Source organism: Lynx canadensis, chromosome B3 (genome assembly GCF_007474595.2).
Source record: "Lynx canadensis isolate LIC74 chromosome B3, mLynCan4.pri.v2, whole genome shotgun sequence".
In the NCBI taxonomy this organism is placed as follows: Eukaryota; Metazoa; Chordata; class Mammalia; order Carnivora; family Felidae; genus Lynx; species Lynx canadensis.
Window position 1 is genome coordinate 80289707 of NC_044308.2, and position 25992 is coordinate 80315698.

Sequence of the window (25992 nt, forward strand, 5' to 3'; positions counted from 1 at the left end):
TATTTTTCATAGTGGATTAATTTTGTCAGTCTCAGAGCTTCATATGAATGGAATAATGTAGGTATGAATGGTATGTAGTTTCTTTCACTCAGCATAATATCTGTAATGTTCATCTGTTTTGTTGCATCTTGCAACACTTCTTACCTTTTTATTGCTATGTAGTATTGCATTTCATCAACAAACTGCAATTTGTTTATCCATTTTCTTAGTAATGGACAGGTGGGTTTCCAGCTTTGGAGCAGGAAGAAGGCTGCTATGAACATTCGTGCTTAAGGTTTCTGTCTATATATGTTTTTATTTCTCTTGGATAGATAAATAGATGTGAAATTCCTGCATCAAAGGCTAGTGTCTGGGTATATGTTTAAGAAAGTGCAAAAACTTTTCAGAATGAAAAGTTCCTTTGTACATTTCCACCAACAATTTATGTGAATTTCTGAGTTGATTTATATCCTTTCCAGTGTTTGGTGTTGATAGTCTTTCTAATCTTAGCCATTATTATGGGTATGAAGTGGTCTGTCATAGTGGTTTTAAATTTTTTTTAAGATTTTGTTTTTAGGTAATATCTATACCCAATGTGGGGCTCTAACTTACAACCCTGAGATCAAGAGTTGCATGCTTTACAGACTGAGCCAGCCAGGCACCCTGTTTTTAATCTTTATTAACCTAATTACAAATGATGTTGAACATCTTTTCATGTTTATTGACCATTCATATATCTTCCTTCAGGAAGTGTCCATTTATGTCTTTTGCCCATTTTTTCAAATTGGATTATTTTCTTTATATTTGTTGAGTTGTAGTTCTTTATGTATTCTAGGTGTAAGTCTTTGTCAGACACAACTTTTACAAATACGTCCTCCTCGTCTGTGGCATGCATATTTACTTTCTTAATTGTATCTTTTCATGAGTGAAAGCTTTTAATTTTGATGAAGCATAATTTGTTTCTTTTTTTAAACGTTATTTATTTTAAGAGACAGGGAAATAGAGCAGGGGAGGGCAGAGAGAGAGGGGGTGGAGAGAATCCCAAGCAGGCTTCGCAGTGTCAGCACAGAGCCTGATGTGGGGCTCGAACTTATGAACCATGAGATCATGACCTGAGCCAAGATCAAGAGTCAGATGCTTAACCAACTGAGCCACCAAGCACTCCATAATTACTACTCTTTTTGTTAAATTTTTTTGGTTGTAGCTTGTAAAGTTAGTTCTATGATCTACTTGAAATTAATATTTCTGTGGTGCGAAGTATGGATCAACTTTCATTTGTTCATTTATTTTCCATATGGATATTTAGTTTTTCCAGCACCATTTTTTTTTTTTCAACGTTTATTTATTTTTGGGACAGAGAGAGACAGAGCATGAATGGGGGAGGGGCAGAGAGAGAGGGAGACACAGAATCGGAAACAGGCTCCAGGCTCTGAGCCATCAGCCCAGAGCCTGACGCGGGGCTCGAACTCACGGACCGCGAGATCGTGACCTGGCTGAAGTCGGACGCTTAACCGACTGCGCCACCCAGGCGCCCCTCCAGCACCATTTTTTGAAAAGACTTTTCACCATTGATTGCTTTGTTACCTTTGTTGAAAATTGAATGACTGGAAAAATATCTATTTCTGGGCTTTTTAGTTTTGTTCCATAGGTCTATATGGAATAGTGTGTGTGTATTAAATTTTTTTTATCTTCTTACTCATTTTTGAGACAGAAAGCACAAGCTGGGGAAGGTAAGAGAAAGAGGGAGACAGGAACCGAAGCAGGCTCCACGCTGACAGCAGAAAGCCTGATGCCAGGCTCAAACCCATGAGTTATGAAATCATGACCTGAGCTGAAGTTGGATGCCCAGCCGACTGAGCCACCCTGGCACCCATGGAATAGTATATATTACTACACTTTGAAAAACTACATAAAGTGCTTATTAGATATTGGCATGTGTAGGGAAAAGTCTTTACTATACATGTTTTGGTAGCATTAAAAAAATTTTTTAATGTTTATTTTTGAGAAAGAGAGTGTGAGCAGGGGAGGGGCAGAGAGAAAGGGAGAGACAGAATCTGAAACAGGCCCCAGGCTCTGAGCTGTCAGCACAGAGCCCAGCAATGGAGCTCAAACCCATGAACTGTGAGATCATGATCTGAGCTGAAGTCAGATGCTTAACTGACTAAGCCACCCTAGTGGTCTGGGTGGCTACCTAGCCACCCTGATAGCATTTTAAAAAATGTTTATTTATTTTGGGAGATTGAGGAGAGTGCGTACCACATGTGTGAGCAGGGGAGGGGCAAAAGAAGAGGGAAAGATAGAATCTTAACCAAGGTCCACGCCCAGCACAGAGCCCAACACAGATCATAACCTGAGCCAAAATCAGAGTTGGGTGCTTAACAGACTGAGCTACCCAGGAATTCCAGGAGATCTTTCTTAAGATCAGTTTATAGCCAATGACTGTTGGAGGCTTTTCAGCATGGTTCTGTACATACTTCTGTGATACTTTTTTATGTCTTGTGATACTGATGTTCACTTTTAATTCTTATATTTATTTGTAAGTGTGAGAAAGTTCTTGTTTAGTGCAGAGTTCTGAGACTAGTAATTAACCAAAAAGTTCAGATACCTTTTTTTTTTTTTAAAGGTAACATAGTTATCTTTAAGTGTGTTATAAAGATCTAGGTAGAACTTCCATCACACTGTCCATCAAGAGATGCTCTGGGTCTTTGTAGTGGGAAATGGAAAAGGAGGAGAAGATGTAGCCACTTAGAAAGCTTAGTCTAGAACCTTGCCCATCATATCAGTATCAAATATGTATCAGTTGTGTTCAAATATTTATTAGCACTGTGCTGAATGATGTGGGAATTTTACCCTCAGGGCATTTGCCAGTATAGCTGAAGAATTAAAAAAAAAATTGAAATAAACATAATACAGAGTAATATGTGATTAATATTTGCATTAAGGTCATTGAGAATTTAAAATATCTTTATTATACGTGTCTGTATTGTGGACCTCAGTCATTATTCTGAATTACAATAAATCTAAAAGTAAAAAATAGATTCAGTTTACCCACAGAGGGTAGAGGGTAAGGAATTATAAACTGTAGAGAGTGACTCTCAAATGTAAACCTGTGGTGCTGGATACTGACTAAACATCATTTATAAATTAAAATTTTTATGTTTATTCTAACTGAACTGTTATGTGTTTATGGACTTTTCTGCAATAGATTCTTATGTATGAATGGATTTATGATAAGCAGAATTCATCATCAGAGGTTGAATTATAAAGAAGTCCTAATAAAAGAGGCATTTTATCTTCCTATTGTATTTCATTAGTTTTAAGATGAACCCCTACCCCTACCCCCATGCACCTTTTAACATGTTTTAAAATTAGGTTATGGTCCTCTTTCACTTTTGGCCACTGGGGCAGTCTGCAGTCATTGCATGAACATGTATAAACATCAAAAGCATTGGGACACCTGGGTGGCTCAGTCAGTTAAGCGTCTGACTCTTGGTTTCTGCTCAGGTCATGATCTCACAGTTCATGGGATTGAGACCTGCATCGGGCTCTATGCTGCCAGCTCGGAGCCTTCTTGGGATTCTCTCTCCCCCTCTCTTTCTACCCCTACCCCATGTTCTAAACAATAAAAAGAAGTGTTGGGGTGCCTGGGTGGTTCAGTCAGTTAAGCGTCCGACTTTGGCTTGGGTCATGATCTCACGGCTCATGAGTTCAAGCCCCGTATCTGGCTAGGTGCTGACAGCTCAGAATCTGGAGCCTGCTTTGGATCCTGTGTCTCCCTCTCTTTCTGCCCCTCCCTTGCTCGTGCTCTGTCTTTCTCTTTGTCAAAAATAAATAAACATTAAAAGAATAATTTAAAAAAAAGTATTGTCATATGCGTATAGAGTATGATCTGTGCCTCTAAAAAAGAAAAAGCCTAAAAAACACTAAAATACTCCTTTAACATTGCATTAATGGTGTGGAGAGGAGATGGGAAAGGTAGGCTGGACCTACTTAATTGGCAAAGCTTACTCAATGTGGGGCTCTTTTGTTTTATAGATTCTTTTAAGAAATACCAATATTGATAGCACAGATGGTTTTGTAAGGAAGAACCAGGAAATAATGAAGGCTTGAAGACAAAATAATGCAAAAGATTTGGCCTATGACTTTTTATAAAAACACAAAAGTGACTTTTTATATAAGAAATCAGTTCTTACAATCAGTATGAAATCTAAGTTCTAAATTGTAAAAAAGCATTGATGGAATTTGATAGCCATCTTTGTGGGTATTTTTGTCCTTCCTTTGATATTTAATATTCTGTTATTTATTGTGTCCTTTTATTATTTTCATGTGAAGTGGCATAGTCACTCAGTTATGGGTTAGTCTATTCCCACTTACGAGCTCTGTGACCTTGGACAACTATTTAACCTCTGTGAGCATTGGTTTGAAAATGGTAAAATGAGATTACATTTACTGACTAGCATTTTAAGTTAATTCTTTTCTACTTAAATTCCAAGAGCTTACACATACATTATCTACTTGAATCTCATAACATTTTAAGTAGGCTATTTATATATTTTTGGTAAAGTGAAATTTTGATGTTAAGATAATGTCCTTCCTCAGGGGCGCCTGGGTGGCTCATTCGGTTAAGCATCCAACTTCAACTCAGGTCATGATCTCAGTTTATGGGTTCATGCCCTGTGTCAGGCTCTGTGCTGACAGCTCGGAGCCTGGAGCCTGCTTCAGATTCTGTGTCTCCCTCTCTCTCTGTCTGCCCCTCCCCACTCATGCTCTGTCTGTCTCCATTTCTAAAAAAAAAATGAATAAACGTTAAAAAAAAAAAAAAAAGATAATGTCCTTCCTCTGTTTGATCTTTTGGAACTAGAGAAAAGTTAGAGAAGGTATATTTCAGTAATGAATATAAGTAACTTTGTTAACTAGTAAGGAGTGAGGAGACAGAGGCAGAACAGTGTCTTTCAGTATGTACGTGGTTGAATGTTGTACCCGAAGAAGTGATATGGCAGTCAGATGCTTAAAGCTCTGTATAGAATCCCTGCAAATGCAAGTCACAAATGTAGTCTGATAAATGTTTGTAGGCTACTTAAATGTGAATGGCATTGCTATTGATGGTGTGACTTTTTTTTCCCTACACAATGAACAAATTCTTGGTAAAGTTATAAACAAAAATAAAATACAAATTTTCTTGATTTAATAGGAGTTCTAGTTTGGAAATAATTCATTTTATTCTAAAATAGCAAGGAAAAAAGACTATATTTATGTGTCAAATAGGCTTCAGTTCTAGGTTAATGTAATTATAATAGTTTTGGGGTTTTTTTAGTTTTTTTGCTTTTTGTTTTTTCTTTTTTGTTTTTTACCTGTTCAGAGCTCCAGCTGGAAATTTGAAAGTCTGTACTGTTATATAGGTCTTTTTGGTACATTACAGGATATCCTGCAATCCTCACCTCTTTCCACCAAAAGCCAGTAGTCATCTTAATGTTTTTGACAACTAAAAAAACATTTCCTCCAACTTTAATAATGTTCCCAAACTTTGCCATACTTGTTAAAACTATTGGGTTTAGATGTATGAAAGGTAAGGAAATTAAATTCTAGAGAAAGAAATGATTATGCAACTTATTTGTAATCATGGAGTGACTAAATTTTATTAAAGTGGGTAATTTGAAACTTTAAAAATTAAGATGGCTTATAGTATGTACTTATTTTTCCTAGTAAAATGAATGAAAATAAACCCGGTGCTTCACAGAATCTTGGTAAGTAAAATATTTAAAACATTTTCAGATATAATTATTTGTTTATATATAATATTGTTTATATTGTTTATATATAATATAATAATACAATAATACAATATTACAATAATATATATTGTATTATTTGTATATATATTGTATACAATACAATATGTATATATTGTATTATTAATTATATATAATACAATAATACAATAATACAATAATAATTTGTTTATATATAATATTGTTTATATATAATATAAACAAATATAATATTAAGATATTCTACTCTTGCCTTTTTATTATATTAAAACTTTGTAGAGTGCTGACTCAGAATAGGAATGAGTTCCTTGGTCCATGCTTTGTTCATACATCCATATACTAAAATAATAATATCGTGTGTATTCATTTCAAGATAAATCCACTGTAAGATAACAGTTTGTCAAATTTTATTCATATTCTCTATATGTATTTATCAGGTATGTGTTTTATCTGAATAAAACAGCATTATTTAATAAACAATTTTTTTCATCTTTTTTGTATGACTTTTTCTTAGAAAAGGAAAAATGCGGGTAAGACCATTTTAAACAATACACAAAACCTAACATGAAAAGGAAGACTTATCTGTAGGTGCTCGTAACAGTCTCAAATAGATGCATACCTTTGCTTTTACTTGTTCTTCATTTGTTAGTTTAAACAGTAATATATTGATTTGCTACCATGGAAAATGAGAAATTTAAGTTATGCTCTTCTGCCATTACTCCACTCATTTACCCTTTGTAAGATTTAATTTTTGATGTTCTCTCAAATTAAAAGTATTGTACTTAAAACTCTGTCTTGACCATCACTAATAAAGAGTGTCTGTTAACTCCACCTTCATGGTTGATAAAGAAATTTGTGCTCTTACTCCTCCCTGTACTTTGCTTTTCTGCTTTTACCTACAGACTTCTACCAACTATGTTAATTGTTCAGAAACTTCGTAATTCATGGACTACCTTCATGTATTTGTTAACTGCAAATACTGCCTTTACTGTTATTACTTAATATTTTTCCTAAGATTGACTCAGTTTTTTACTTATCTGAATGTGTTTATTTCATTATTTTAATACAGCTATTATCATTTGCTCTAGTTATAAGGTGATCTTAATATAGTGAAGTCAGAAAGAACACTGTTACTGCATTTTAAATTTTAAAAGTAAAAGACAACAAAGTACAAATACAAACGAAAACAATCTACATATAAAAATGGATGCCTGAAAACTAGTGTGTTCTACATCCAGTGTTTCCATCTCCTGGGTGAAGGTAGGAAGGAGGACAAATGGAAAGCTGCCGGTTCATGGCATCATAGCATATGCAGCTCTATCCAGTGCTCATCATGAGGACTCCCATTCTGTAGTCTTAGCTAATTCCTTGTATTTCTCTTCCTCTTGATAGCTGCATGCATAGTTACAGCTAAAATTACAGGCACGGGGATGAAAGAATTTAAGATGAGAGCAGATGAGAGCTGCTGGTGTAAGATGTCCTGTAAACAAATGGCAATTTGCTGGAGTTGATGTGGTCAGTTACTCTGTATGGGGACAGAAGGGGAGTTGACATATTTTGAAAGATTGCGGAAAGGGCTTTCAGTTATGGCTAACCTTTAGTGACGGAGGGCAGATATGGGGGGGATATTTCATAATATTAAATATTAGCTCATGATGTTTTTTTTCCAGTCCTGGAATCTATTTTGTGAGTACACTGTTAAATGTAGTACCATTTCTTTTTCTTTTCTTTTTTTTTAATGTTTATTTTTGAGGGAGAGAGAGAGAGAGAGACAGTGTTAGTAGGGGAGGGGCAGAGAGAGAGGGAGTCACAGAATCCGAAGCAGGCTCTAGGCTCTAGGCTCTGTGCTATTAGTATAGAGCCCGACACGGGGCTTAAACTCACAAACTGTGAGATCATGACTTTATCTGAAGATACTTAACCGACTGAGCCACCCAGGCGCCCCAGATGTTGTACCGTTTCAATGCATAACATCCATTCTTGATTACATGTATTAACTAAAGGTAAATGAGACTGGCTGCTGTAATAGGTAAATGCTGAAGTCTTAGTGGTTTAACACAACAAAAGTTTATTATTTGGTTAAGTTGCAGTCCAGTGTGAATTGGTTAGGGGAATTGGAGCAGATAGGGGGTTTCTGCTCCATGCAATCACTTAAGAGATTTAAGCTCCTTTCATCTTATATTGGTTAGCTACCTTGAGATTCTCAGAGTCTTTTCTCTTCATCTGGTAAGATTTTCTCATAGTTTTACTAGTATGTTATTAGAAATTTTCTTTACAAGTAAATATAAGGTAGAAAAGTTTGATAATTATAATACTAATGTTTATTCAGCTCTATCTAGCTGCCACACCCTTTTAATTATATTACGGTATACCATCTCATTTAATCCTTACTAAGGCATAGTTTGAGGTAAGTACTCTTGTCCTCATTTTTAAGATGAAGAAACAGAGCCATAAAGTGTTTATGTGACTTGTCCAAGATTACACAGCAGGAGTGTGGTGCTAAAATTTAACTCAGATCTCCTTGACTCTACAGTTTGCCTTTATGAAATTATTATTGTTATGGTAAAATACATATAACACAAAGTACACGTAACTATTTTAAAGTATACAGTTTGGTGGCATTTAGTACATTCACAGTGTTGTACAACCATCACCACTATCTAGTTCCAGAACATTTTCATCATCCCCAAAGGAGACTGTACCTGTTAGGCAGTTACTTTTCATTTCCCTCTCCTTAGCCCCTGGAAACCACCAATCTGCTTTTTGGGCTGTCTGTGGATTTACCTATTCTGGATAATGTAATCTATTATATTAATGGGGTCATATACTATGTGACCTCTTGTGCTTGGCTTCTTTTATTTAGCATGATGTTTCTAGGCTCATCCAGGTTGTAGTATGTATTAGAGCATCATTCCTTTTTATAGCTGAATAATATTCCGTGGTACAGATATAATGTATTAATTTATTCATTCATCCATTCATTGATGCACATTTGGTTTGTTTTCCTTTTTTAGCTCTTGAGAATAGTGCTGCTATAAATCTTATTATTCAAGTATTTAGTTTGAACATCCATTTTCAGTTCTTTGGCATATATACCCAGGAGTAGAATTGTTGTGTCATATAGTAACTATGTTTAAAATTTTAAGCAACAAAAAATATTATTTTTCCTAAGTCGCTGTACCATTTTACATTTCCACCAGCAGCGTGTGAGGGTTCCTATTTTTCCAGATCCTTGCCAACATTTGTTATTTTTGGACATTTTGGTTGTAGCCATCCTAGTAGACGTGAAGTTGTATCTCATTGTGACTTTGCATTTCCCTGATGACATGATATTAAACATCTTTTAATGTGCTTACTGGCTATATATCTCCTTTGGAAATTGTTTATTCAAATCATTTGCTCCATTTTTAAATTGGTTGTATTTTTGTTGTTGAGTTATAAGAATTTCTTATGATGCATTCTGGACACTAGACCCTTAGCAGGTATATGTTTCCAAATATATTCTCCTATTCTGTAGATGGTCTTTCCACTCTCTTGAGTGTTCTTTGATGCACAAAAGTTTAAAACTTAGGTGAAGTCCAATTTATTTTTTCTTTTTTACTTTTGCTTTTGGTATCATGTGATTCCTAAGAAACCACTGCCAATCCAAGGTTATAAAGATTTACCCTATATTTTCTTCTCAGAGTTTAGTTTTGGTGCTTACATTTAGGTCTTTGATCTATTTTGATTTAATTTTTGTATGTGGTGTCAGGTAGGGGTTCAGTTGTATTACCTTGCATGTGGCTATCATGTTGTGCTAGTAACATCTGTTGAAGAGACTGTTCTTTCCCTCAGTGAATGATCTTGGCATCCTTGTTCAAAATTAATTGACCATAGATAACATGTATAGGTTTATTTCTAGACTCTTTTTCCCCGATTGATCTATATCATTGTCCTTAGGCCACTACAACACTGTTTTGATTTCTGTGGCTTTTCCTAAGTTTTGAATTTCCTTTCTTTTTTTTTTTCCATATCAGTCTAACTAAAGTTTTGTCAGTTTTGTTGACCTTTTCAAAGAATCAACTTTAGTTTTTATTCTCTATAGTTTTTCTGTTTTCTATTTTATTTATCTGTGCTGTAATCTTTATTTTTTTCTTCCTTCTGCCAGCTTTTGGTTTAATATGTTTTTATTTTTCTAGTTCTTTAAGGTTAAAATTGTTATTGATTTAGGGTCTTTGTTTTTTCATATTGGCTTACATAGAGATCAACCAGAGGTGAAAGCTTAGGGTTTCTGGGGTCTTTTTCTGAGCATGTATCTAGTCCTGAGCATGTGTGTGTCTTTCTAGATTCCCAGGTATCTGTGGGAGCTTTTCAAAGCCTTTATTTATCCTTGTGTCCCCTTTTCCCAGCCTCTTCTTTCCTGGGTGTTTTGGTCTGTTACCTGCTTGTCCTGTCTGTTACCCTTTGGTGCAAGCTGCTTCAGCTAGTATATTTGTCTAAGCGCTTTTGACAAATGGTGAGACTCCAGCCCTGAGAAAGTTCTGAGGCAAGCAAAACAAGGGCATGCATCTGAGCTCATCCCTCAGGGATCCACCACACAGATCAAAACACATAATCACATTTCTTTAAGAACAAGGTTCGTTTCACCTCCTCTTGGACAAGCCAAACCTGGAACAGGGGCCATCGTATCTAAGGCCAATGCTCAGCTGGAGAGTGGGGGATGGTAGGCAGGTAAGTTAAAATGCCACAAAGTGCTCATCAGAATTTACCAGCTTGTTTCTTTATTGAGCATTCTCCTAAGTGTTGTAAGTTTTAAAACTAGATTTCAGAGTTTCTAAAAAATTGATTCTGACAGTTTTTGGCAGCTTAAATGTTGCCTTAGTGGGGAGATAGTGTTTTGGGGTTTCCTAATCTATTTTCACTGATTACCCTACTAGTTGCCATTTTGACGACACACTGGAATTCATCATTAAAGATAAATTAAAAAAAATGCAAAGTCTAAAACACTGTTTATTGTTTAGAAATAGGTGTTAGAAATTTTAAGTTACTGATAATAGTATAATGTGATTTGCTCTCTCAGAAAGAATTGAACACCTCACTTGAGAGAAGCTCCAGTTCCATAGGTTTTATTTTAAAAATTTAAAAATATTTTTTATATCTATTTACTTTTTTCACTGTTAGCTTGTGTTTTTTGTCGAAAAAATGATGACTGTCCTAATAAATATGGAGAAAAGAAAACTAATGAGAAATGGAATCTCACTGTACATTACTATTGTTTGGTGAGTATAATTTATAATTAAATCCTGGAAATTTGATATTCTTCTAAAGAAGACAATTAGATCTTGATGGCTGGTTTCTGAGAATTGGATAAGTCATTTAACTTCTTTTTGGATCTCATTTTGCCTATATCTAAAATAAGGTTTTTCATTTATTAAATTCTAAGATCCTGAAATTAGTTGGTATGTATGAAGGAAGACCTGTCATCATTATCTGTATTTTTGCCTAACCCTTTAGGGCCTAAGTGAATAAAGGAGAAAATGGTTAGGGCTTTAAGGTGGTACCTTTTTTTTTTCACTTTTTTGTTTCCATTGTTGCAAGTGGTAAATCTCAGAAAAGAGTTGTTGAAGGTTCAGGGAATAGAAGGAAAGTATTTTACTTCACAGAGAACCTGCAAAAAAAAGTTTTGAATGAAGGTAATAAATTCTTGTGGAAGAGGAAATAGGTGAGTTTATGGGTCACTTGGAAGAAAGAAAAACTGATTTCATACTGAGAATTGGTCTCTCATTTGTTTCCCCTTTCCTTTACCAACTTCTTACCTCACTCAGTCTGTGCCTTATATTAATAGCACCATCACTACCTTAGCATGCCAAGGTTGCATCAGTAGACACAATATTTCCTGATAGTATGTAAGTTATATATTGCTTCTTAGCAAATTATCCTGAAATTTAGCAGTTTAAACAGTTATCTCAAACACTTTTTTGAGGGTCAGGAATCTGGTATTGGCTGAGTTTGGTAGTTCTGTCTCAGGGGCTCTAATGAGGTTGCAATTCATATTGCATATAAATTGCAATATGGGTTCAGTCAGTCATATAAAGGCGAGAGAGGGCAGAGGATCCATCTCTGATGGCTCACTTTACATGGCTTTTGGCCTTAGTACTTTCTACGTGTTGGCAGGAAGCCTCAGTTCCTTACTTCCTGGGTACCTCTGTAGGGTACTCACAGCATGGCATCTGGCTTCTTTTAGAAGAAGTGGTAAAAGAGAGAGAAAGAAAAAAATGGAGAGATAGATTGACACCAAGATAGAACCATATGACCTAGTCTTCACTGTCCCATACCACTGTCACTTTTAATTTATTCTCTTTGTTAGAAGTGAGTCATTAAGTTGAGCCCACATTCAAGGCAAAGGGAAATAGGCCCCATCTCTTAAAGGATGAAGTATCAATAAATATGTACATCTATTTTCATACCCACCCCAGGATCCCTGTTAAAACTCTAGATACTTCTTGAGAAACCATTTAATGTACTTCTTGGTGATTCTCTAAGACTATAGTGTTGTGTCTCAGGTACCCTATGGATTAAATAGACTTCTGGACTGGCTTAGGAACCTAATTACTTTGTACCAAGATTTAAGGGAACTTGAATTTGGCATTCCAAGTTTATTTGTAAGTTGGAAGTCTTAAATTTTGTATCACCAAAGAAAACCTTTTCATTTTTCTAAGAGTTTATTTTACTTTTTATGCAGAAGAATCAGGGGAGCTATTTTATTAGTAATTGTGTTATGTTTTCATAGCCAATTCTTTTTTTTTTTCCTTCAAGTTTATTTGGAGAGAGAGAGAGAGAGCACGTGAGTGGGATAGGGGCAGAGAGAGAGGGAGAGAGAGAATCCCAGGCAAGCTCCATGCTTGCCCAAGCACAGAGCCCAGCGTGGGGCTCAATCTCACAACCATGAGATCATGACCTGAGATGAAACCAAGAGTCCAAAGGTTAACCTACTGAGCCACCCAGGCGCCCCCATAACTAATTCTTAAGTAATGTGTATTTTTAGGTTTAGGATGTATTATATTGATTAAAATAATCCTCTAATCACAAATTTAAAGTATTTTAAATTATTAAATATATTTAATTTTATGAAAATATCCTTTATATTGTTTGTCTTTAATGAGTATGATAATTCAAGACATACCCAAGGCTCAACACGTCAAAGATTCCATTTCATTGTGAACAGGAAAATACAGTAATGTTATAAATGGTAATGGAATGTTAGAGTTGAAAGAGACTTATAGGGGCGCCTGTGTGGCTCAGTTGGTTGGGCCTCTGACTTCGGCTCAGGTCGTGATCTTGCGGTTCGTGGTTTGAGCCCCGCATTGGGCTCTGTGCTGACAGCTCAGAGCCTGGAGCCTGCTTCGGATTCTGTTGTCTCCCTCTCTCTCTCTCTCTCTCTCTCTCTGTTCCTTCCCTGCATGTGTTCTGTCTCTCTGTCTCAAAAATAAATATTTAAAAAAATTAAAAAAAAAAAAAAGAGAGAGACTTAGAGACAATCTAGTCCAGTGTTTTTATTTTTGTGTTTAAGGTCAGAGATGCTAAATTACTTGCCTAGAGTTCCAGAAAGTTCCAGGACACAGAGCCTGGTTTGCAAGCCAGGATTTATTCATAGTCCCATGTGTTTTCTTGATTCATGTTTCCTTAACATATTTAAACTGAAGTTAAAAGATTTTTAAAAATTCAAACATTTATGTTAACCATGATTCAGTAGGTTTCCCTGTAAATACTCCTTTTATGATTCAGAATCCAGCTAGATTTCAAGTTGGCCTGAAATATCACTGATAAACTGAATTACCTCCATAACATTTACTGATACTACATTTACACCTTACCGTATTTCCCACTATTTTTTCTAAAACAGGTGTTTTCTGCCTTCCTTTCTTTCTCTCTTTTTCTATTATTTTCTGGAATGCTTTTAGAAACCAGTTTGGTTATAGGAACTGTTAATATACCGTGTCTTCCAAATCAAAGAATTTGAGTAGCCTCTTACTTTGACCATGAAAAATAACTGTTATAGATAAGAGGCGCTTGAAATTTAAGTTATGTCCATTTTTCAGTGGAACATTATCGATCTTCTCTCTATATATATACACATACACATGATTTATATATACGTATATATATATTTATACATTTTATATACATGTATATATACATATATGTATATGTGTACACACATATTTCATATATATATACACACACACATACATATATTTCTAAACTAGTTAGAGTCTGTTTTCTAATTGAGCATATATTTATAGTTGATGTCAAGTGGAATTTGGCAGAGAGGTAAAGAAGAAGAAGGAGTTTACGGTTTTCTAATAGAAGACATCAGGAAAGAAGTGAACAGAGCTTCTAAACTGGTAAGTAAATTGTTTTACTCTTTACACTAAATACTCTAAGTATGGTCATACTAGGGAGGTTTTTTCCCATCAGTTTCCCAACTGGAAATTTACAAGACTTTGATTTTATGTTCAAATGCTTATTTTTGTCAAATACAGTAAATTTAAAAGAACACTTTGTATATTTGCAATGAGAGTGAGGTTAACCAACCCTCAATAATACATGTGACAATGCTGGTTTCATATCCTTATTTTATTCCAGCCTATCCATCATTTCACCTACTCTTACCATCAGAATTGTGAACATACTTTTACTCTGCTATTCTTCAAATCTTTAATCCTGAGTCAACCCAGTCATTCACTTTTCATTCCTATACCTCAGTTAGTGAGTTGGCATGATGGGTTGAGGTGGAAATTATGCAGCTGGGCAGACCAGTAATTTATGATCTCTACACCTCTTGTGGCCATTCTGTGACATTGTGTACTTTTGTTCACTTCCTTCTCATGTTCTGCAAGGTAAGTACAGTAAAACCTTGGATTGTAAGTAACTTGTTCTGCGAGTGTTCTCCAAGACGAGCAAACATTTCTAATAAATTTTAATTTGATAAATGAGTGATGTCTTGCCATACAAGTAGTATGTGACACTGAATGTCACATGATCACAACTGAACCAGTGGTTCTTCTCTTGCTCTCACTGTGGGATTGTAGGTGATCGTCTCCCATGCTCATATGCTCTGTCTCAGCTCGTGGTGTTTGGCAGAAATCAGTGATTTTTCAGAACGTTGAAAGGTGCCCACAACTGACACTCATGGGTTTTTTTTGTCACTTCAAAACACTATTTACAGTCCTTTGCCTTTCCATACGAGAGTTAGGTTAGGAATGCTTTGTTTCATTCTAGGTCAGGGTGCCTGCAGATAACAGACCCTTTCCTCCTCTGCCTTATTGCCAGTTATATTAAATACAGTATATGACAAGCGTTTATTAATACTGTACTGTAGTCAACATCTGTGCGAGTGTATACAGTGGCCCCCATGCAGAAAAAGTTTCCATTGAGCCAAGAGCAGTGATTCTGTTAGTGATAGTGGAAGTTGTCCTACACATAAACCTCCTCTGTCTTGTCTCCCTCACTTCAGCCATGAAGGTCTTCAAAGGCTAATTTGTTTATTTTTCTTTATATTTTGTGTTTTCTTTATTATTTTGTATTATATTACAATCCTGTAATCATTTTTATATGAATTTTTTTGGGTCATGGAATGAATAATCTGAGTTTCCATTATTATGGGGAAATTCGCTTTGATATACAAGTGCTTTGGATTACAAGCATGTTTCTGGAATGAATTATGCTCGCAAATCAAGGTTTTACTGTATTCTAAACTTTAACCCTTTGTTCATCTAATTATAGTTTGTGAGCCTTCTGTGTGATACCTACTGTATTAAACACAAGGAAAGAATTATAGGTTTCCATGTGGTGTGAGTAGAAATAAGGAGAATTAGAAAATGAGAAGGTTAAAAAAAATGAGAAAAAAAAAATGAGAAGGTTGGAAGTATAGGGAATTCCGTCCAGAGGAAATGATAACTGGAACTGATGATTTTTATGGAGTAGAGATGAAGAGCATTGACACATCATAGTTGAAGAAGTCGAAGAAAGGTTGTCTCATCAATGTAGGAGTTGTTTACAATGATAGCAAGAATTAGATACAGAGAAAGGCGCCAAAGTCTCAAGGCAGGAGAAGTTAGTAGGTAACAGAGGATAGATGTCATTAGGCTCAAAGGACCAGAGTTTTTAAAGTATGAAGGTAGAGTTGTGGACTATAGTCTGTAATAGAGAACTAAAATAATATTTTGATATCCCCCTTGCTTTTTTCCATATCCTCCTCCCAACCCTTGCCAAGTCTGAATGAAAATGAAAGATGATGGGAAAATAAGAAATTTCATCCAAGAAATTCTGAAAGGGAAGCAAGACCTTTATTTTAGTTGAGGCAAAAAAAAAAGGGGGGGGGAACAGTTATTTTTAAATATGTTGAGGAGGCATGGGACTAGATGGTGGGATATAACTGTAGGGCATAAAAGAAAACCTTGGGCGAAAGGTTAGCAGTGGCATTTATCTAAGGACTATGTGAGAATATTAGTATCAGAATTCCTCAACCTTCTGATTGATTAGTGAACTTGTGGTGAAATATGACCTGAAAGGATCTCCTTACAGTTTGGAAATACCTGTTTTCTAAAAACATCTTAATCCTCTGTGAGCGTATTGTGAACCTTTAAAAATATCCTCATCCTTGAGTTGTCTCCATTTGTGACCTGAAGCTAGAGTTCCATATGTCAGTTTATGGGAGGAGCCTCAGGTTGGCAAGGTATTCTCCAGTGACCTAATGGTACTTCAGGGTCAGCAATAAGACTACATACTCCCTTCATCAGTGACCATTTTATAATGGCTGTCTCAAGGGTTCCAAAATGTTTTAGATACTGCTGTGTATTTTAGTAATGATTGAATTATCTAATATTAGTCTTTGTGTTCATATACCAGTGTTATATTTTAGTTAGTGCCATTGGTATTGTGTTTGTTCCTTAGGGCTACCATAATAAATTACCACAGACTAGGTCACTTAAAACAGAAATTTGTTCTCATACTTCTGGAGACCGGAAATTCCTAATGAAACTGTCAGAAGGATTGATTCTTTCTGGGAGCTCTGAGGGAGAATCCCTTCCATGCTTCTCTCCCAGCTATTGGTGGCTACTGGCAACCTTTGGCATTCCTTGGTTTGTGGCACCATAACTCCTGTCTCTGCTTCCAGCTTCACATGTTCACATGGCTTTCCCCTCTGTGTGTCTGTGTCTTAAATGTCCCTCTCCTTTCACTTATAAGAACGCTAGTCATTTGATTTAGGGACCACCCTAAATCTAGGATGGTTTCATTTTAAGATCTTTAACTAACTTACATCTACAAAGACCCTCTATCCAAATAAGATCACATTCATAGTACCAGGAATTAGGACTTGAACATATCTTGTTGGGGGGAGGTCACTATGTAACCTATTATGAGTATCTAACACTTTTTTCATTTAGTTAGGATAGAGTGATTGATCCTAGCAGATTTTTTTTTTTTCTTTTTTTTACAGATTGGTTTCTAGTATTGTTCGGCTGTTCTCCTTGATGAGTATTTCCTAGTTATGTGTTTTTTATTAGATTTGAGACTTTTTTTTAAATTATTTTTTATTTATTTATTAATTTATTGTATTAATTTATTTATTATTTATATTTATTTTGAGAGAGTGGGGGAGGGGCAGAGGTGAGGGCAGAGAGAGAGATTCCCAAGCAGACTCTATGCTGTCAGCACAGAGCCCGACATGGGGCATGACTCCATGTACTGTGAGGTCATGACCTGAGCCAAAATCAAGAGTTGGATCCTTAACCAACTAAGCTACCCAGGCGCCCTGAGATTTGAGATTTTAATGTATAGCCGTTATGTTTACAAATCCTTTAGTTGAAAGTATTTGAGCCAGGTAGAAAGGAAAAGAAGCATCTCTGTCTCATCCACATGTTAGATGGGAGATGAATCCTTTATGAAAAATTGTTACAGTAGTGAATCTTTAGTGTCTTTAGATTGTTTCTGGGTTGGACAGTTTTTTTCAGGAAATTGCTTTAATATACCATCATCATAGCTGTTGTAAGATGAAAATAATTTCAGACTCCCCACAAAGAATATTCATTTATACCTGGGTCATATTATAGTACTCAGCTTTCGTATGTTATGATCTCTGTTTTCGTATTTTCTTCTAGAAATGCTGTATTTGCAAGAAAACTGGTGCTTCAATTGGATGTGTTGCACCCCGATGTAAACGAAGTTATCATTTTCCATGTGGACTTCAGAGAGAATGTATTTTCCAATTTACTGGCAATTTTGCGTAAGTTAATTAACTATTGAATATGAATGATGAATGTTAGGGAAAAGTAGAAAATGGATATGGATATCCCAATGATAATTCCTTTGTAAAATTTCTTTTCAGAGCTACACTGAGTTTACACATATATGTACATTTATGTTTTAAATACTTCCCTCTTGGGGCGGCTGGGTGGCGCAGTCGGTTAAGCGTCCGACTTCAGCCAGGTCACGATCTCGCGGTCCGTGAGTTCGAGCCCCGCATCAGGCTCTGGGCTGATGGCTCAGAGCCTGGAGCCTGTTTCCGATTCTGTGTCTCCCTCTCTCTCTGCCCCTCCCCCGTTCATGCTCTGTCTCTCTCTGTCCCAAAAATAAATAAACGTTGAAAAAAAAAAATTAAAAAAATAAATAAATAAATAAATACTCCCCTCTTTTATGGAGTCATCACTGTCTTCAAAGTCTTAGAAATTGCCAGTGTAGAATGGGCTTAACAATTAATATTCACTTTCAGCTTTCAACTCTAGAATATGTTACGGAACCCTTAAATTACTCATATTTAATAAAAATTTCCACCTTTCATAAGTCTAGATTTTTATGTCATGTTTTTAGATTTAGGATCCACTTTTCTTCCACAGGGCCAGATATATTTCTCATTGAGTAAATTAAAGGCATTTAAATTTGGTGGAGTCCAAAAATAAATATTATGCCCTGGAGTGCCCCAGACAATGTTTACTTCCTGAATCAAGCTTTAAACATCAAAATTTATTAATTTTAGTATTTGATATTATTAGTGTCCTATTTCTTGTGGTCTTTGTGTTCTTGAACTATTTAATGGATTGTTACCATGTATAAAACTGCAGTTTAGAAAATACAAGAGGAAATAAATTTAGTGACTTAAAATAAGTTTTTACTTACATTTTATGTGTTACTTGATTAAAATATTTTTTAAGTTTAAATTCCTTCTTTTGTGCATTGTTGAGTATAATGGTGTTGCTAACAATATTATTACATAGGATTCTCAACATAATACTAGTTACTGAAATTCTGTGAGTTAAGTCTTAAGCAACAAAAGGTACACATTCTGAATGTCCAGCTCTCCTTGCTCATAGATTGTGAAATGGATTTTTTTAAATATCAAATTTATTGTCAAATTGGTTTCCATACAACACCCAGTGCTCATCCCAAAAGGTGCCCTCCTCAATACCCATCATCCACCCTCCCCTCCCTCCCACCCCCCATCTACCCTCACTTTGTTCTCAGTTTTTAAGAGTCTCTTATGCTTTGGCTCTCTCCCTCTCTTACCTCTTTTTTTTTTTTCTCTTCCCCTCCCCCATGGACTTCTGTTAAGTTTCTCAGGATCCACATAAGAGTGAAAACATATGGTATCTGTCTTTTTCTGTATGACTTATTTCACTTAGCATAACACTCTCCAGTTTTTTTTTTAAGTTAGTAATAGTCAAGCTTTATTAGGTAAAGAGGTAGAGACAGAACAACTTCAAATTCTCATTATCTTACAATACTATTTCTCAACTTTTTATTCATTATCACTCCTTTAGAGAGAAATATGAAGTTAAATTTAAATGATACCCATTCATATGAATGTCTTACAACCACGAATTTATTTTTCCTTTACTTTTTCTTTTTTCTTTTTTTTTTTAATTTACATCCAAATTAGTTAGCACATAGTGCAACAGTCATTTCAGGAGTAGATTCCTTAGTGCCCCTTACCCATTTAGCCCATCCCCCCTCCCTGTGAGATGGATTTATAGTGCCAAGGTTCCTGTCTATTGTAGGTTAATTATGATACAAATGAGTTTTCTTTTATTAAATGCAAATTACAATGCTAGCCTGATTGTGCTTTGCAATTTATTAGATGTTATTTTTAAATAATTTATATTTTTAGGTCATTTTGTTGGAACCATCGACCTGTTCAAATAATTACATCTAATAATTATAGAGACTCCTTACCATGTACCATTTGCTTGGAATATATTGAGCCTATTCCAACTTACAGCATATTACGAAGTCCTTGTTGTAAGAATGCTTGGTTTCATAGAGACTGTTTACAGGTAAGATATCTTGTAAACTTTTTCTGATATAAAATTTGTTGCTTGCTGATTTGAATTTCATTTCATTTATTTTATTTTTTTTAAGTTTATGTACTTAGTTATTTAAGTAATCTCTACACCCAACATGAGGCTTGAACTCACAACCCTGGGATCAAGAGTCATATGCTCCTCCAACTGAGGATGGCAAGGTGCCCTGATTTGAATTTTAAATTGGAAAGAGTTGACATGTGTATTTTACCTGTACTTGTAACTTTTAAAAACAGCTTAATTAAAGCATATTTTACATATGAAATATACTGTACTGAAGAATTACTGTATTGAAATTTACTCTTTTGAAGTGAATATCAAACTAATATTTTAATAAATAGTTTAGAATACTACCTTTTAGTTTTTATTATGCTTGAACATTTTTGTTGTTTTTACCTAAGGCTTTTGTTTGTATTTCACAGTGAATAAAACACAGATTTAATTCCCAAGTTCATTTACATATTTAAGCTTAGAAGACCAAGATATGTGAAATGATAATTTAACTGTAAGCTAAGATACTTAAATGTTAAGAGGCCTTTAAAACAAAAACAAAAACAGAAACAACTGTGGTCAACACTATATGACAGCTTCTTGACAGGGACTGATTACTGTTTAATGAATTAAAAGCATTAGTTCTTTTTGAAAGCCACCTTGTATGTTAAACTTGATGACAAGTTATTAAGTAGATACCATACAACACATAACATTAAGTAATTGAACAGTTATTTGATTCAGATGATTCTTGAAGATTTTAAAAAGATCTCACTTATTGATAACATCATATACAATAATGTACATGTGTGAACCGGCCAACTGATAGTTACAGTTAATAGAATGCCAAATAATAAAGGATTTAAGTTTAATGCTTTTATTAAAGTTTGGCTTTTATTATTGTTTAATAAAATATAATGTTATTATTGATTATAGGTTATCCACAAAAGTACTTTTTAAAGTTAAAAGATGTTATAAATCCTCATATTTCAAGGCAGTCTTAAAAGTATTAATAATAGTAAAGTACTTGAATGAATCAAACAATAGGCAACAACTTCAGTTTCTTCTCAAGTAGTGGTCACTCAGCCCAGTAAAAAATAAACTTTCAAAATTACAGTTTCTCATAATAAACCCTCTGCAGTTTCACCAGGGGTTGTCCCCTACCTTTGAACTTACAAATCTTTTAAGCCATCCTGATCATTATGTAGAAATAGAGAATATTCAAATGCACCTAATGGACCCTACTTTGTAGCACATGTGGATAGAATGAGTGAAGCACAGAAGTTGAGTGTGGGATCTGATGATGGTGTCTACACTCAAGCTCTTTTGGTACACCAGAAGGCCAGAATAGAACAACTTAAAAAGAACTCGAAATTCAAAAGAAAAAGCTGGTTAAACTAAAATCTGAGGTCATTGAAATGGAAAATATTCTAACTCAGGGGCACCTGAAAAGATTAAATTCCACATCCCCAAATATCTTCTCTCAAAGAAATGTAGCAGTTTAGAATTGTAGTAGACCATTCCAGATTGACCTTGACATTAACCAAAGAAATTGATCTTTTTTAAACCTGAGGACCACATTTTAATCTCAGCACTATTCATAACTTCTATGACAATGTGGGATTTGTAGATCCTGTGCCACCAATACCCAAAGATCAAAGGTCCACTATCAAAACACCAAGGACTCAAGACACAGAAGATGGTGAGGGGTCTCAGTGGAATTGTACTGCCTGTATTTTTTTGAACTATCCAGCCTTAATCTGCTGCAAACAATGTGAGATGCCAAGGCATCTGAGCCAAAAAGCCTTATGTCTATAAAGTCACATGTGAAGTTCAAGAAACTGGTCTGTCATCCAAGTTTTTCACAGTGCTATTCACAGTACATAAACTTAAATAGCATAGTCATCCTATGCTACATAGGATTGTGTCAGAGTGATGGTGTGACAAGATGCTGTTACTCTAATGTTAAATGTCAGTCCACAGAGCTAATAATACCTTAATAATAATACCTTGCCTTAATCTGCTGCAAACAATGTGAGATGCCAAGGCATCTGAGCCAAAAAGCCCTATGTCTCTAAAGTCACATGTGAAGTTCAAGAAACTGGTCTGTCATCCAAGTTTTTCACAGTGCTATTTCACAGTACATAAACTTAAATAGCATAGTCATCCTATGCTACATAGGATTTTGTCAGAGTGACGGTGTGACAAGATGCTGTTACTCTAATGTTAAATGTCAGCCCACAGAGCTAATAATACCTCAATCTAATGTCATGGGCAGTTGAAATTCATCTTGGTTGCCCACTGTCTAACCATGTACAGTGTTACCAGTAGCCCATTATGGATAATTCTTGTTATATTAATGCCTAGGTGTTCCCAGTTACCTTTTCACCCTCATGTCACTACTGAGTTTTGATGGGAGGAAAGAGTAGAATGATGGCTTTCTTTTCTTTTCTTTTCTTTTCTTTTCTTTTCTTTTCTTTTCTTTTCTTTTCTTTCTTCCTCTTTCTTTCTTTCTTTCTTTCTCTCTTTCTCTCTTTCTCTCTTTCTTTCTTAAGCTTTCAGTGAGGGGGTGCCTGGGTGGCTCAGTTGGTTAAGTGTCGGACTCTTAATTTTGGCTCAGGTCATGATCTCCTGGTTTGTGAGACTGAGTCCCACGTTGGGCTCTGTGCTGACACAGAACCTGCTTGGGATTTTCTCTCTTCTCTCTTCTCTCTTTCTCCCTCCCTCCCTCCTTCTCTCCCTCTCTGCTCCTCCCCAGCTCACATGTGCTCTCTCTCTCTCAAAATAAAATAAAATTAAATTTAAAAAGTTTTCAGTGAAACACTACAAACATGAAGAAAAAGAACAAGGTTTAATTATTTAAAAACTGTTGCTGCCTCATAGTGCCAGTGGATAGGGGAAGAACTTCATGAATTCGTGGAACTCTTGGCCTTGTCTTTGTTGTCCCAAAAACTTCACTAGGTAAAGCCAGCTTCTGGGATCTAAGGATGAAAAGGAAAGCAGCATGTGTTGTTTGTACAAACATGCAGTGAAATATCCCAAAGCTTTTCCAACTGTACCAATCTTGAGTCTGCTTTAAGGGATTTCTTTATTATTTTCTTTATTTCTATGTGTATAGTGTGGTAATATTTTGTTAACTGATTTTCTTGTTTCGTCTTAATGATTAAGCATATTGATGTCCCTTTTAGCTTTACCTGAGAAAAGCAGTGCCTTAAAATTAAAAAGCATTAATAAAATGAAACCGTGCACAACTTTTCTGTACTTTGTCCTCATGAGTGCCAGTGTTCTGTGAAGACATACAGACAGATGCTGGCCAGTGTATTGCAGGAAATACTACAGGACTTATGTCTCTAAGTCACACTGTGTACTGAGTTTAGCAGTGGGTGGCACAACACAGCATTTAGTCTTCCACAGGGAAGCTTAAAACAAAAGGTTTTTAACCCACTGATAGAACAACAACCTTAAGCAGAACTTTCATAAGAGATTACTGTTGGGAAAGTACAGTTTTCAAAACCTGCAAGAGCAGCAGTACGTACAGCCCTTTTTGGGGAGAAGCTTAAATGCTTTACTGTTGGGACAATCAGTATCAAACCTGACTTGGTAGCAATATCATGTATATTTGTAAAATGAAGCTAGTCATGTTTAGGACAATTAAAGAAAAGCTGAGAAAAAGAAAAGCACACGCAAACTTGAACACTGAAGCAACCTCAAACATATCTTTATTTTGATGATATATTTTGATAAAGAAAGTAAATCAGATAATCAGGAATGTATATAACTAAATGAAATAAACAACAGTATGCATTTTAAAAAACAGAATTATGAAATTATATATTCATGCTTAACAGTGGGGTAAAGGGACGTGACAAAAATGTAACAAAAGGTAGGAGATAATGTTACCTGTCACCCACTGTAAATGTCTGCAAAAGAGATTTTTTATGTGAGTTAGGATTATTACAGGTAATCTTAGATGAATGTCAAAACCTTGACTTCTAGGTTGTATCTGGGAAGGAATATGACAGTCCTAGTTATACCATAGACCCAAAAGCCCTTAATATGGTACATTATGTTTTAAAATGAGGCCTTGTTTTTTAGCTTCATCTGATAAATCAGTTTTTATTTGTATTATTAATAAAATGTAATTTAGATAAAGAAAAATACCTGAGTAGTTTTTTGGGTTTTTTGTTTGCTTGTTTGTTTTCGTTTTTTTTTTTTTTGTTTTTTTGTTTTTTTGCATGAGCCTTGAACTTTTTTATATTTAGGATTATTCAGTTAAAAATGGCAGGGCGGAGCCTAATTTTGTTGGGTAAATTTCATAAATTCTGTCAATTCTTACAAAGAAGTATTTGTAAAAAAGGATCCAGAGAGTGCAATTCATAAATATCAGGAAGAGTTATCTTTGCCTAATGAGGAACAGTTCACATTTTATGACAATTTTACAAAAACAGTTTTTTCTTCATTAAGAATTTGTATTTGAAAGAATGTAATTATTACCAAATGTATCCTCTTGTTAATTTGTAAGAGTATATTATTTTTCAAAACAATTAAGATTTGTCTCAATTATTTGTTGATAATGAAACAGGTCTCAGACTTGACCCTAGTATTCATATGGCTTTGTGTGAACACTGAAAATACCAAATTTCTAATCCCATCATTAAAAAGTTAAAATAATATTCTTACAACAGTGTAGGCCTACTTTATGCAAATATAATATAAAATCACAGCCACACGAACACCTATGACAAATACTAACATGCCTTTATTACTTGATTAGAGCCCAGTAAAAGCTAATTCTTGAGTCATGTTCAGTAAAGGAGCTGACAGTGCTTTGCCATTCTGTCACAAGTCTTAACTGAAATAGTAAATGGAGTTTTTCCCATTATATATCAATACCCAAAGAAAAAAAATTTCTTTTAATTAAAAAAAAATTTTTTTTTAATGTTTTTATTTATTTTTGAGACAGAGAGAGACAGAGCATGAGCAGGGGAAGGGCAGAGAGAGAGGGAGACACAGAATCCGAAGCAGGCTCCAGGCTCTGAGCTGTCAGCACAGAGGCTGATGCTGGGCTCAAACTCATGGACTGTGAGATTATGACCTGAGCTGAAGTCGGACACTTAACCGACTGAACCACCCAGGCGCCCCTCAAAGAAAAAAAAATTTTTGATTCCTGAACTTCATTAACATAAAAAAGTCGAAGGAAAAACAGACTGAAGAAATAGAATGAGAATTGTATTTGGTTAAGCATATTTCATCATTTGTGACCACTACATTGGGATTTTGTGAGGAGAGCATGCAGATTAATATTTTAAAAATTGGTGGTGCCTGGGTGACTCAGTTATGTGTCCAATTTGATTTCGGCTCAGGTCATGATCTCACCATTCGTGAGTTTGGACCCCACATTGGGCTGTGTGCTGACAGCACAGGCCCTGTTTGGGATTCTCTCTCTGCCCCTCCCCTGCTTGTGTGCACACACGCTGTCTCTCTCAAAACAAATAAGCATTTAAAAATTGATGGAAACTTTTCACTCTGTGTATGTAGAGAATTGCCACTATTCTTGTTCAGTTTGGATTCCTCCATCATTGCAATGGTCTTGTTGGTATCTTCCATATGCCCCATGTTGTTGTTTTTTTCCTCCATACTAGACACTTTCATGTATTATATACTCTATTTACTAAGATCTTGGTATCTGTGTACAGTTGCTTAAAAACCCTTTAGTTCATAGATTTTAGTAACTTGTTGCTTCCCTCGCACATTTTTAAAGTTTATTTATTTATTTTGAGAGAAAGGGAGGGGTAGAGAGAGAGGGGGAAAATCCCAAGCAGGCTCCAGCTGTCATCACGGAACCTGACCATTGGGGCTCCACGTGTCTATCTCTAGAACCTTGAGATCATGACCTGAGCCAGAATCAAGAGTCG

General features: G+C 35.3%; 1 protein-coding gene across 4 annotated transcripts in view; it reads left to right on the plus strand.

The window, feature by feature from the left end:
- The window catches only part of G2E3 (G2/M-phase specific E3 ubiquitin protein ligase), a 67875-nt gene that overhangs the window by 17354 nt on the left and 24529 nt on the right, over nucleotides 1-25992 (plus strand). For 2 of the 4 annotated variants that reach the window (XM_030318868.1, XM_030318869.1), the window contains exons 2-6: nucleotides 5683-5723; nucleotides 10908-11005; nucleotides 14030-14131; nucleotides 17891-18015; nucleotides 19894-20059. In XM_030318868.1, the coding sequence (XP_030174728.1) occupies nucleotides 5687-5723; nucleotides 10908-11005; nucleotides 14030-14131; nucleotides 17891-18015; nucleotides 19894-20059 (528 nt within the window). In that variant the 5' untranslated portion in view covers nucleotides 5683-5686. The remainder of the gene's footprint in view (nucleotides 1-5682; nucleotides 5724-10907; nucleotides 11006-14029; nucleotides 14132-17890; nucleotides 18016-19893; nucleotides 20060-25992) is intronic. The other 2 variants (XM_030318870.1, XM_030318872.1) reach the window with 1 other exon arrangement.